The following is a 14,130-nucleotide window of genomic DNA, read 5'->3' on the forward strand; positions in this document are numbered from 1 at the left end:
TTATTTTCTCTTTGTTAACATTGAATAGAGGATAGATCACTCTCAAATTTAATATTAAAAAATAAATTGAAGACATAAAAATTTTTAATTAATAAATTTTAAAAAACTAATGTAATGTAATAAAGAACAAAATAAGAAAAATAATTGTATTTAAAAATTAATAAAAATTACCAGATTTAATTTTAATGGGTTTAATTATCCATCATCAACTATTTACAAACTCAATTATTAATATTTTAAAATTTTTAATATTCGAAAATATTTAAATTTTATCTTTTAAAAAGAAAATGTAATTAACATTAAAATTATTTTTTATTTCTTCATATTAATTTATGAAGAATACTTTTATTTTTTCAATCATCTAAACTAAATAGCTGATGAGTATAAATTCAAAAGAAATAATAACAACTTTAGCACTCTAGCCCTTCTCTTTTACTTTTCTGTTCAGAGATTGATTTTGCTAACAAAAATGCTGCAAAGCCAACAGCCAACAGAGAAACGAACCCACGAATAATTATCATCATCATCATCGTTAGAAGAAGAAGAAGAAAGAGAAGCAATGGTGTTCAGCAGCTCCATAATAGTTTCAGTTGCTCACATATCAGCCGACGCATGGCAGCAAATAACTCGCATTCAACTCCAGGACCGTCTAAGCAGCCACCAGCTTCTTGATCTCATCTGTTGCTTTCCTCTCCAGCAATTGGGTAGTTTTGCTCTTTGGCTTTGGACTTTTCTGTGCCTTCCTTCTCCTGATTCATTCTACCCTTACTCTTACTACTCTTCATCTGGTGATGATGATCAACCTCAGTTTCATCATGGTCCTGCTTCTTCTTCTTCTTCCTCCTCCCTTGATCTTGGTTACTACTACCACGACTCTCACTCTGATTAATTCACTGATGATGGGTCTTCCTTCTCCAATTTCTCCCCTTTGTGTACAGTAACTCTTTCTTTCTGTTCCTTTGGACTTTGATTTCCCTTTAGTAATTTTGATTTTTATATATTCATTTGATTTTTATTTAACTGCTATTACAATTATTATTATTATTATTTGGTAATTATGGGAGCCTGTAATCCTTTGGCTAATGGGGGAAATTGCTCTATTAGGTGATGGATTTTAGCTGTTAGAATCTGATTATGTGGGTTCTTCTTCTTGTGCTTTTTCTCTTTTTAATTGGTACTATTCTGCTTATAAAATATTGATCTTGCTCTATGGCTTCTTTTTTAGATTCTTTTTGACAATGCAATTTCCCTGTTTTTTGTTCTTTATACGTGTGCAAGAGCATATTCAATTTACTATATTATGTATCCCAAAAAAAATTCTGCTAAAAAGACTAGATACTGGAGTACATAACCACAAAGGTAGGGTTGTTACTTGTTTATGTTAGAGATAAAGGAGTTAGTCTTGCTGTCCTTGAAAATTCCCTGGATTATGCATGGATATGCAACACGATTTAGCAGCTTTTTTTTTGTCATATATTTAGCACAGGAAAATTTTCATCATTACATTGTTACTGTCCCAACCCAAGTAGTGGGTGGCCTCACTGGATGATAGTTGTGCAAGTAGTCTTAAATCTCATAATTTTAAGAATAAATTATGCTTGTTTTATTGAATAAAATTATATCTTTTACAGCATATATACGGACAATCAACAAACGCATAAGATAAGATAAGATACTAGAGATAAGATAAGATAGTAGATATAAGAAACAAATAGATAAACATAATCTGTTTGTTATAGATTTAATCTATCCGTTATCTATAACATTATTTTTCTCTTGGAAAAAGAGATTGTACTAAAAAATATGATTGTGTGGATCTCTACTATATAAGAGGTTTAATTTTATTCAATAGAACAAGTAGAATTTATTCTCAAAACTATGAGATTTAATGCTCTCTCATTAATGTGTCCCGGTTATTAAGAGTTCTCTCTAATGAGTCCTTTCCTTATCCATTATCCTGTGATGTGATTCGTAACTTAGGACCATAATAACTTGGTATTAGAGTAAGGTAGTTTACAACAAAAATTGGATTTTTATATTCAATTATCCGAGGAACAATATCAACAATAATGTCGTGAGCAAAAAGAGATACGAGCTTTGCTTGATGCTATAGCTAAGCATTTAACCTTCGCAGAAAAAGCGAAGAAAAGTTGGTCGTTATAGGTGATTCAACAAATCTAGAAGAGAAACTAAATTCCTTTATGCAGTGATTTGATGCACGTGTGAAAAACTTAGCTCAACAAATTTCCAAATTAGTCCAACCCTTTAATAGGGGACAAGCCTGAACCAAGATAGATTAAGTAGTGGTCAATAAAATTTTGGTAAAATACCTGTGGTGCCCTAAAATGTCAAAGTCGACTTTTGCTCATGATGAAAAGGAGCACATAGTTGTTGCTTTTGATCTAGACACCTGAGTTTGGAAAGTGTTCATTAGTTGGCAAAATTGTTCTGAATCTGAAGTTATATGGGAATCTATCAATTATTTTCAGTCTATCAAGATTGTCCTCATGCTTAAAGGTAGAATATGCATCCTCAAAAAAATTTATAGACTCCCATATCACTTCATATTTAGGACAGCCACTCCCATATAACTTCAAATTTAGGACAGTTTGTCAATTAACTAATATTTTTCAAACTCGATGTCCGGATCAAAAGTAACTCCTTTGTGCTCTCTCTTCATCACGCGAGGAAAATTCGACACATTGCTGTAAACTTAATTGATCTCCCATGACACATTATTCTAATACTAAGGTGTTATGGTCCCGAGTCACGGATCGCGTCACAGGATGATAAATAGAAAAGGAGTTCATTATGGGGAGCTCTTAACACCTTAAACTCCTTAATGAGAGATTCTTAGATTTTAATTTGTGTGTAATTTTTCTACTTATTTTATTGAAAAAAAAAAATAAACCCCTTCTATAGGGTGAGTAATATTCAATTCAAACTGATCGAACCGAATTAATTTTGAAATTAAGATTAGATCATGATTAAAGTTGAAATATTTTAATTAAATTTTAGAATACTAAAAATAAGATATGAAAAATAAGAAGTCCAACCGAATCGAATCAAATCAGATCGGTTCGATTCAAATTGGTTTGTGCTCAAAATCAATTCGATTTGATTTTTAGAAATACTAAAATTTTGATTTTCAATTTATTCGGTTCGGTTTTAAACCGAACCGAACAAATGCTCACCCTACCCTTATACAATGGAGATACATACAATCATAGGATTTCTAATTGAAATAGAAGTCTAATACAAGTAATTAATAAATAAGATAAGATAATAAAGATAAAAAACTAATAGATAAACATAATCTATTTGTTATGGATTTAATCTCTCCATTATTCCTAAAATTGTGAGATTTAAGAGTTTCCTCTAATGAGTTATTTCCTTATCCATCATCCCATGATGCTATCCGTGATCCAGGTCCATAACATACATACTCTAATACTCATTAAACCTTAAAAATAAATTCCTCTCTTGTTACCAGATATACTTAGCCTTCTTGATTCTGTTATTTGCCACTGAGTGCATATCTAGTTCTAGTGTTTGCTTCTTGATTCCTTTTTTTTCTCTTAGTTATTGTAACCTGTGATCCAGGCTTCAATTTTGAGTACCGCCAACCAAACAACTACTAAATATTTCATTTTTTTTTCAGCGAAAGTATCTCTTTCGCTAAACGAACAGAGCCCTAATCTTAGGATAAATTCCTGAGACTGGTTTGTTAAAATTATTATTGCTATATAACACCTTTTGATACTCTTTTCAGATACCTAGAGTAAGTGTGCCATGAATGAGCCTGAGAGATTTTCCATAAGACATAACAAACTAAATGAGTAATATTGATTCCCGCTTCTAACATTGCTATGAAGTGACAATTGATATATCTAGTTCGAGACATAAGCTTGTTACATTTCTGGATAGATCACATAAAATTTTCTTCACGAGCATTGTATGACCTGATTTTTCCATAATTCTTTTTCAGTTGGAATCAGAGTTTGAACCATGCTTCCAAGAAAAACAGTATATGAGTTCAACTTCTGACATCCTTCAGCTTCAAGCCTTCAAATTTAGATCTGGAGATTATAAGAAAAACTACTAGATAGAAATAACTCTCAAATATAACTTATATTCATCAGATAAACAATCAAGCTTCTCATTAGACAGAGACTAAAAAAGGTGAGAGCTGTATTTCTAATACAATGGGAAGAAAGTTACTTGCTGATATTTCCAACGCTCTATGGATAATTAACTCAATTTCTGTTTTGTGATCACTAAGGCTTACATACTGGTTTCTAATTTATTACTAAAACCATAAGTGGATGTAGTGAAACACAGTTTTTAGTTTTACTGGATCAGTGATCTGTTTGTTCATCAACTTCAACTTGTAATAAGTAGGATAAAGGGTAAAGATTGGAATTTTCTAGCTTAGATATGTGTAACGACCCGAAAATCGGACCGCTACCGGCGCTAGGATCCAAATCGGCTTAAGGCCACCGGACCCGTAGCAAGCCAAACATTCATCCTGTATACCTGTTTTCTCCCATACATGATCAACACATACGTAAAATTTTGAACTTTTCCTTACATTCATTCATTCTTTCATTCGTTCACCAAACTCAACCTGTGCATGCACTATGCATAAACATAATCATAAACATTAACCCCTCTTTGGAGTCTCATCATTGCCCCAATAGGGTGACATAACATGTATTGAGTTTGGTTACAAAAGCATCATTAAAAAAAAATCATGTACTCAAAGGGATTTACAACATACTAGGGTCAAGCACAACTATAAACCTCGATAAACCTCATTGCATTACATTTCTATCTATACTTTTACATTACATCACATTCATGTCCACTTCTAGCTATTGCATACAACATAACTCTACTCCTGCTGACCTCCTGGTCTACCCTGTACCTGCAAATCTGGGGGTTAAGGGAGAGGGGTGAGCTATAAAGCCCAGTGAGCAGAATAATAACATTCAATTTAGATTTTATGCTGTCATGAGATGCAACACATCACAAACAAGTCATATCAAGGATGGTATTGTCACCAATAGTCCTCTACATTCCAAGGTGCCGGGATGTAGAATGGGTCAACCGGACTTTCTCTTAAACATAACATTCCAAAGTGTCGGGACGTAGAATGGGTCAACCGGTCTTTCTCTTACATAGTGCCGGGACGTAGAATAGGTCAACCGGACTTCCATACCATGCCATACTGTATCATATCACATCGTATCATAATGAGGACTAAGGATCATCCAACATCCATCCACATCATCATCAAATTATGTTATGCAACATATTCGTGAATTCTAATGCACAACCTAAGATATCACATGGCATTCGTGATGCATGAACATGCTCAAATCAATATTAAATTTCTTTAAAACATAAGTGTTTATTCCACTCACCTCTGGCTGAAGCTCTACTGACTCTGAAGCGACTGACTCACTGCTAGGGTCCCCGGTTCCTCGGGTCCGAACCTACACAGGTGGACTCAAATGAGGGACCAAACATTCATGAACATTACTCTAAAATACTCCCCAAAAACCCCCCAAAACACCTTAAAACAATCATAGGAAACATGCAAAGGAGGGCTGCACAGGGCACTTTCGGCGGCAGGTTCGGCGGCCAAAAGTCCCTCCAGAGACGAAAGTCAGGCAGGTTCGGCGGCACCTTCGGCGGCCGAAAGTGCCCTCCAGAGACGAAAGTCCATTTTCGGGGACAGGCTTCGGCAGCCGAAAGGCTTGCCTCACAGACAGGTTCGGCGACCGAAAGTCTCTTCGGCTGCCGAACCTGGTTTCTCCCAAAGGGCAGAAACTCGGCTCAACAAGCTCCCAAAGCCTCCCAAACTTCCAATCATGCATCCAACTCAACCAAAACATGCATACACACATACATCAACACCTAGGGGTCTCAAACTATCCTAAACCCCAACTACAACACATCAAACATGCATATCCAACACACATTGTCCATATAATCACATAAAACCTAACAAAGCTCAACTAACTTAAACATGCCTTTCTACCCCATGAATCAACTTAAAACTTGTTTAAAACATACCATAAGGTCAAGATCGGCTCTTACCTCTTGAAGATCGAGAGAGACGACCTAAACTTGGAGAACCAAGGAAAAGAGCTCCTGAGTCTTCCAAGCCTCAAACTTGCTTTAATGCTCAAAAATCTTCAAACAAAGTGAAAACTCATGAAAATCATGAAAGATTTGTAGGAAGGGACTCAAAATCGGCGAGGGACGGCGGAAAACTCACCTTGGCCAAAAATGGGGAGAAAAGCTCGCCCATTCGGACAAGGGGACTCTTTTATAGGTGGCTGGCCAGGCCACTTTCGGGGGCCTAACGTGCCTCCGCATGTATGCCATGTTCGGTGGCCGAACATTAGGTTCGGCGGTCGAACCTGGACTTCCCTCACTTATGCCTTCGGGGGCCTAAAGCACTCCCGAAGTGCATGCATGTTCGGCGGCCGAACCTGAGTCTTCCTCTCAAGACTATTTTCATTCAAAACTTAATTTCTTTCTTGTTTAAACCCATGAAATCCATTAAAGCATTTTATAAAAACATGATTTTACCCTTCTAGAGATTTCCGATATTCGAGATTCCACCGGGCGGTAGGAATTCCGATGCCGGAGTCTAGCCGGGTATTACAATATGTATTTCTCATCTACATCAACTTTAAATAGCAGAATACTTTTACTTCGTTTATTGAGTAAAACTACTATTTTATGCTCTGGTTGTTTTTTCATGGGAAAAAAGAATGTTGAGAAGGCCCAAACTCCTTTTTTCAAGATATCTTAAAGTACATAAGAGGAATGTATACTTGTTAGAAGAGAGTATAAATTGAGATTATATATTCTAGAGCTCCTCGATTGCTTCCACTAAGTTGAAGTTCGTTAGTGTGATACAGGAATCTGTGACCTTATTGAACATGTACAGATCCTTTAGTTTTTGCTTTGATTGAAAGTGAAACTGTGAATAATCATTTGACTTTTCAAGTACTTGCTGATGAAGTTTGTCTTTGTACCATGTAGTCTATTGTACAAGTTGACTAGAAAAAGAGGATTGGGAGAGATGCATTCTGCACAGGCATAGGCTTGGTACTGGATCATAAAAATATAATTCTTTTTCAAGTAAGACAATTTGACGGATCTAAGTTATGTTTGGGCTTGTCCTCTTTGTATACTTATCTGCTAATAGTGTTGAATCTATATTGTTAAATTCAGATTTCTTGAGATTACAGTTTTCCTGTTGTGTGATACCTACTTGTAAAACTGAGTGCACAATAGAATAACTTGGTATATAAAAGTTTTCAGTACTTGTTTCTTATTTGTTTGCTTTAATTAATTCTTCAAATCAACTTTCATGTTATTTACCAATTTGCAGATGTCATCTGGATCTCATTCCGTTAACAATATTTTCCAAGGATCCTTGTTTTGGCTTATCTCAATTCCATAGATGCTTCTGGTCATCAAAATATGAAAAACATACGTAGGTTGTTTTGGCGATAGAAAATGAAGATACAATTTGAATTGTTAAGATATATCTTGAAAACATGTGAATGGATACTCCTAACTTGAGTTGTAACAAAAACATTTCTTAGGCAATTGAATTGCTTCAGACCTTATCAGAGACTTGTGTTGCAAACTTGTTGACTTGTTTACATGTCCATAAACTTTGTGATCAAACAAATCAAGTCGTAAACATACCTTTATATAAAATGGGCCCATCGGCTCTTGGCTTTACGTTTTTTCATGTTTATAGCTTAAACTTTTAATTTTAGATCAAAAAGTCTAACTTTTAAATTTATTGTAATTATAGCAAATCTTTAATTTAATTTTGACTAGAAATAAATTTGACACATGGCATTATTTTATTTTATTTTACTTTATTTTATTTTATTTTATTTTTAGCTAAAATTCACACATGACACACATTTAAGAGCCTTTGGATCGAGGTTTTCACCTGTCCTAATATGAACAAAACACATGCACCCGAATACTTTTGGTGGAACAGTATAAGTATTTTTACCTTGTAGCATCTCTAAAAGACTTTTAAAGGCTATTAATGCTAGGACTGCATTTTTCTAATAGGTTTTTGGAAAATTTATGGTGAAAATGAGAGATCTGGCTACTTCCACCAAGTACCTATTTTTTCTTTTAGCAATACCATTTTGAGCACTAATGTAAGGACAACTAGTTTGATGTAGTATCTCATTAGACTCCAGATAAGTAGAAAAATGACCATCCATGTACTCTGTGTCATATTGAGTACAAACCATATTATGAAAAGATTGAAAATAAGAAAATAGATCATTCTTTGTCTTTATCAAATAAACTCAAGTTATACGAGTGTAGCAGTTAATAAAAATAACGAACCGACAGTGAGACTGTTTGACTAGTTCCCCAAACGTCAGAATAGATAATTACAAAAGGATTGTACTCCTATTGTTACTTGAGGGATAAGAGGTTTCTGTATGCTTACCATACTAACAAGCATCTTAAATTAAAGAATCACACTAAATCTAAAAAAATAAATCAAGATAAAGTTTCTCTAAATCGAAAAAAGATGGGTGTCCTAACCGTCGATGCCACTGTATAATTTCCTCGTTGACATCTTGATTTTTTCCAAAAAAAGTCCGAGGTGAATTCAAACTCAGATTCCCTTCCAACAACTACAAGTCATCGTACGGTCCTGAATAATACAATGATCAGGAAAGAATTCAATTTTACAGTTAAATACTTTGGTGAGAGCAACTAATGGATAAAATATTAACAGAAAAACAAGAAATATGAAAAATAGAGGATAGCTTGATATTTGGAGTACAAACAATAAAATTGATTTCAGAGATAGTTTTAGAGATAGAGTGAAGGAACCATATGCTATTCTGATAGTATCTTTTTGTAGATATGGAAGATAATTAAAGAAATCTTTAGAAGAGTCTATTTGCACCAGAATCAATAATTCATAGAGTAGTATCAAGAGACGAAACAAAAGCATTATTAGAAGTCCTTACATTACTCACACTAGTCACATTCTTATCTGCCATTTCAATGAGAAAAAAAAAACTTTTTTCTATCAAAAAAAGGAAAAATTTACTGTTTACAGAGAAAAGCTACTATTCACTGGGCAAAAAAGTACGAGTTTGGGCAAGTCAGAGGTGCAACGTGATGGGGAGATCAGTGGAAAAGAGCACCGTCGGATAAGTGTCGGAGAGTGACTCATGCACCAGCATATGGAGAAGGGCGTCAAAACTGGTGGTGGCGCGCGCGGCCAGAATAGCGCTGCGTTGTCGAGAAAAGGCCAGAAAATCGATGGGTCTTCGCCTGGTATGGGAGGTGTCGATCAACTCCCTCTCTAATATAGCCTAGAAGCTTGACCTATAAAAACTCCCTCACTAATATTGTCTAGAAGCTTGATCTATAAAAACTCTAATTTTGTGAACAATACTAAAAATACTTGTATCAAATAATACCATTAAGAATTTTAGAATGAATTTTTTATTCTATTCTAATTGAATTGACCTCTACAAGATTTGAGTATTTAGATATAAAAAATCAATCTAATTTAGAAATATTTATAATAAAAATAAAATCCGTATAATCTAGTCTAATTAGAATTCTAAAAATTTGAATCCACCTAATTAGAAATCTTCTACGTTGTTCAACATTCACAAATTTTGAGTTTTTGATGATGTTATATGTTATGTGATTTTCAGACAACACATTCTCATTGCATCTTTTTTTTTTGTTACCATCTAATACTCGATTAGGCTCCACCATGCATATTGGAGTCAACATATGAATTCTTTAGCGGCATCCTCTAGAGCAACATACGAAGACTCAACCAATTGTGTTCTGTCGTTCTTCCTTCTTCACAGTGATGAAAAATGCATCGAACTCCAGTCTTCTGTTCAGTTTTCTATGATAAAGCAGCTGGGGCAAGTATTGGACTTGCTTTAGAGGCAGTGGACTTCACTATAAATATACCAAATAAATCATTTTTATTTGAATGTTTATATTTAGAAAATTTCTTATTTTTTTAAAAAAGATTTTCAGACCAAGATGTGAATAGGAATGTAGTTAGTTAGAGAGGTTTTCATTTTTATCGCCTTTAGAGGGTTTGTACATGTTTAGGGAGCCGGAGGTCTATGGAAAAGCGGTGTTGATTGCGATAGTTTTTGAATTTTTAACGGATCATTCTCATGGATGAGTTTTAAGGTTTCAGATATTTTAAAATTTTATTATTTTTCTTATTTTTTACATATTTGATTTTATCCTTAATCTTGTATTGGATTTTGAGTTTGTCTTATTATTACCAAGGAATGCTATCTATATATATAAAAAGTATTGTTGAATGAATTAATGAGAGAGGATATTGATGGTAGTTTGTTTGGACTTGCCTATTCTTTTTCTAGCTGTCTCATCCCACTTAATTTGTGTAAACTTCAGAAGATGGACAACAAATAAATATAAGTGGTCAATGTTTAATGCTGAATTAGTAGGCATTGGTGGTGGCTGCCAGGCATTGAGATTGACTGCTTCACATGATCTATAGTTCCTTTCACAATCATCAAGAATTTAAGTTTTGGGATTCTTTTCTAATTTTCTCCTTATACCCAAATGAGTAATAATGACTTTGCTTAATACCTAAGGAGGAGACCACAACAGCGATGCTGGTCTTCAACAATAGTTTTCCCTTTCTTTTTTAGTAGACTGGGCTTATGGGCTTTATTTTTGTTTGTCTTTTTTGAGTTAGTATTTAAAATTTTTCTTTTGGACTATTTGTTATATATTGTTTCTGGTTAATTTAGGATCTGTAATAAAATCATCTTATTTTTTATAAAAAAATAAAATAAAATAGGCCAATTTCATATAACTTATAGGTTTGTGATTTTTCATATATATTTTTATTAATATATTTTAGTTTTTAATTACATATCTTAATCTTTTGAAAATCAAGTTATTTATCCACCCCCATATTGAAATTCTCAAACTTCAATGGCAGCATTATCAATGCCAATCAAAATCAAAATCAAGTTATTTATATGTTGTTTTTTACAATTTAATGTTGATTGGCTCTATTTTTTTTTGCCTAACTCTAAAAAAATAACAACTTTTTTCTGAATTCTCTTTATGTTTGAAAATTTTCTTCTGTTTTTTTTGTCAATAAATTTGATTGGTCCTCTCTATCTGAGCAAACAATGGTCTCTCTAGATTTTCCTTCCTATCTTTAAGATGAAATTATAAATAAATGATTTCTAGTGTTTTTACTGTAGGCAGATACTTCAAGAGATGTTCTTTTTTTGATTTTGCATGTCTTAATTTGAAACAAAGTGGCTTGGTTTCTCCTAAATTGATTTCTCCTCCTTACATGTCCATTTATTCTGCCAATCAATTTAATTGCTCCCCTCTATTTGGACAAGTAATGGTCTCTCTCTAGTTCTAAATAGTAGGTTTCCCTCCCTATCTCTGAGATAGAGTTGTAAATAGATGATTTCTAATATTTTTAAGATAAATTGGTACTTCTAAATAAATGGTTTTTTTTTTTTTCAAATTTGCATACTCTAATATGAAACCAAGAGGTTTGGTTTCTCCTAAATTGATTTCTCCTCCTTACATGTTCATCCGCCAGTAATAAAGAGTAGGTCTCTCGTCCCTGTTTTTGAAATAAAATTGTAAATAGATTATTTTTAGTATTTTTACGGTAGATCAATACTTCTAAATAAAATTTTTTTTTTTGAATTTGCATGTTCTAATTTGAAATCAAGAGGTTTGATTTCTCCTCTTTACCTGTCCATTTTATGAGTTATATGAGCGAGACATATTAGCTAAAGTTAATCTATTTTAACTGACTTATGAGATCGTTGGATTTGTGCAATTGGTACATCTAGAACACTATCAATATCTACAAAAGATGCATTCAGTCCTTCAATAGCTAAAGAATGAGATTGCCAAAGAGCACTATAGGCTTAGTATAGTTGGTACCTCTAGAGACTCTACCAATGCCCACTATAGACGCATCCAATTCCTCAATAGCTAAATAAGAATGAGATTATCATGGAGCAATATTGGCTGCTCCTTCACTCTGCTTCTCTTAGTCCTTTTGCTGGGGTGATTTCAGCATGCGGTGCAAGATTTGGATCTTCACTTTCTATGTTCTTTAGCATTTTATGTTAAATTTATCACCAATCATGTAGGGACTTTAATTTTTTTTTTAATCCAATTAGTGGATAGCTTTGTGCAATTAGCACTTTTCAAAAGAACTAGATCACACAATAATGGAGGAAAAAAGAAGGATAAAAGGTTAAGGCTCCACTCCATCCATCCTTGTTTCATATATTTAAATATAAATATATGCACATAACCCATTTTGAATTTTTTAAAAAAAGAAAAAAAAAAAAAAAAAAAAGGCAAATTAGATACCAAACTTTTCCATGTATAAAGGCAATTCCTATTCCTCCCCTAACTTTCCAATATTTTGATTGGTGTTGGTGGGGTGTTAGACATTAAAGTTGTGCACTTGTGAGTTTGTGGTGTCGTTTGTTTTACCAAATTAAAAGGTCAAGTCTTAAATTATGCCCCCTCCCTCCCTTGCCCACCACTAATAATACTTAAAAATTTCTTTATATTTTTTTTATACCGTCGTAACTTTTTAAATAAATATTTTTTTTAATTATTATTATTTTTCTGTGAAAATAAGTTTTACACACTATTTTTTTTTAATTCAAAATAAGTAAAAAAAAAACTAAGTATAATTGATGAATCGAATAAAAGAGATAACATTATTTTTTATCACTATCAAGATGAATATCCTATCTCAAAATAAATAAGTGAAAATATTCAAAGTCGAAACTTTACTTATTTTCTAAATCTTAAATGTGAAAAAAGACTAAATAAATTATCGATTATTAGTAAGTGGCCTTTTAAGTCTATTATCAAATCTTAGAGCTCAACCCTAAATAGACTATGATTGCTATTTGATGATTCTATAGTCAACGAAAATTAGTAAAATTATTGGGATAGACGGATCGGTAAAATAGGTATAGTCACAGATATAATTTTCATGACATGAATTTCATTTTTATGAATATTAGTATTTAAAAAAAGAAAAAAAATGATTTTTTCAACTTTACACTCACTTTAATTAATCTATCTTTACAAGAATCAAATTTAAGATGACAAATGGAAGAGCAAATTTAGGTATAAAGTTGTCTTTATAAAAGGTATTCACATTAATCTTTGAGATAATGTTTACTTTTAGGGATTTAAATGAAAGATTTTATCAAATTTTAAGTCAATTATGCAACTTTTTCAATTTCCTCTTGTGGATGAAACTAAATATCTAAATATTGCAAAGAAGCAAATAATATTATTCTATGACCTATGATTAGCATGTGGAATTGCTCCATGATTTTCTTGCAAAACAAACAATTATGAATTTTAATTAATTATTATTATTATTAAAATTATAATTCTATTTAAATGTGCTATTATAATGAAGTAATTTAGTCTCTTACACTTCATTTTTCATAATAATTTAATTACAAAGTTTTAATATTTATAAGAAAATAATTCCTTAAATTTAAGTTAACTTTTTTGAATTTTCGACTTTTTATAAAATTTTGAATTCATGGAAGATATATTTTTTTTTACAAAAAAAAAGGAAATACAAGAAATAAAATTGAGAATTATGAATAGGTCCCATAGGATCAAAATTTTATTAAAGTTGTGTTTCAAATATTGCATACATGTAATAATCATACATATCCACACTATGCTTCTCAACTCACCACAAATTGGTATTCAGTGCTCATCTCATGGGTCTCTCAACCAAACCTCCTCAAGCTGAATTTGCTCATAGATAATGGTAAATATTGTATCGATTTGATTTTAATCGAATTGAATCAATAAATTAAATATTTAGTATTTATAAAAATTGAGTAAAATTAATTTTTAAAAAAATTTGATTCAAATCAAATTGATTTGATTCGATTTAATTTAGTTTAATTTGATGAATTAAGTTTTTTTTATTTTATTACACATTATTTTTATTATTTTAAATTTTAATTGAAATATTTCAATTTTGGTCAGAGACTATTT

The 14,130-nt window shown here is 32.3% G+C and overlaps 1 protein-coding gene across 1 annotated transcript; it reads left to right on the forward strand.

The window, feature by feature from the left end:
* Positions 1-559: 559 nt before the first annotated feature.
* Positions 560-889, forward strand: LOC110611545. The gene has a single exon (XM_021751934.1). It carries the CDS (start codon positions 560-562, stop codon positions 887-889), a length of 330 nt encoding a protein of 109 aa, XP_021607626.1.
* The last annotated feature ends 13,241 nt before the right edge of the window (positions 890-14,130 follow it).

Source organism: Manihot esculenta, chromosome 3 (genome assembly GCF_001659605.2).
Source record: "Manihot esculenta cultivar AM560-2 chromosome 3, M.esculenta_v8, whole genome shotgun sequence".
NCBI lineage: Eukaryota > Viridiplantae > Streptophyta > Magnoliopsida > Malpighiales > Euphorbiaceae > Manihot > Manihot esculenta.

Coding starts and splice junctions, on each gene's coding strand:
- LOC110611545 (XM_021751934.1), top strand. CDS start 560: ATGGTGTTCAGCAGCTCCATAATAGTTTCAGTTGCTCACATATCAGCC.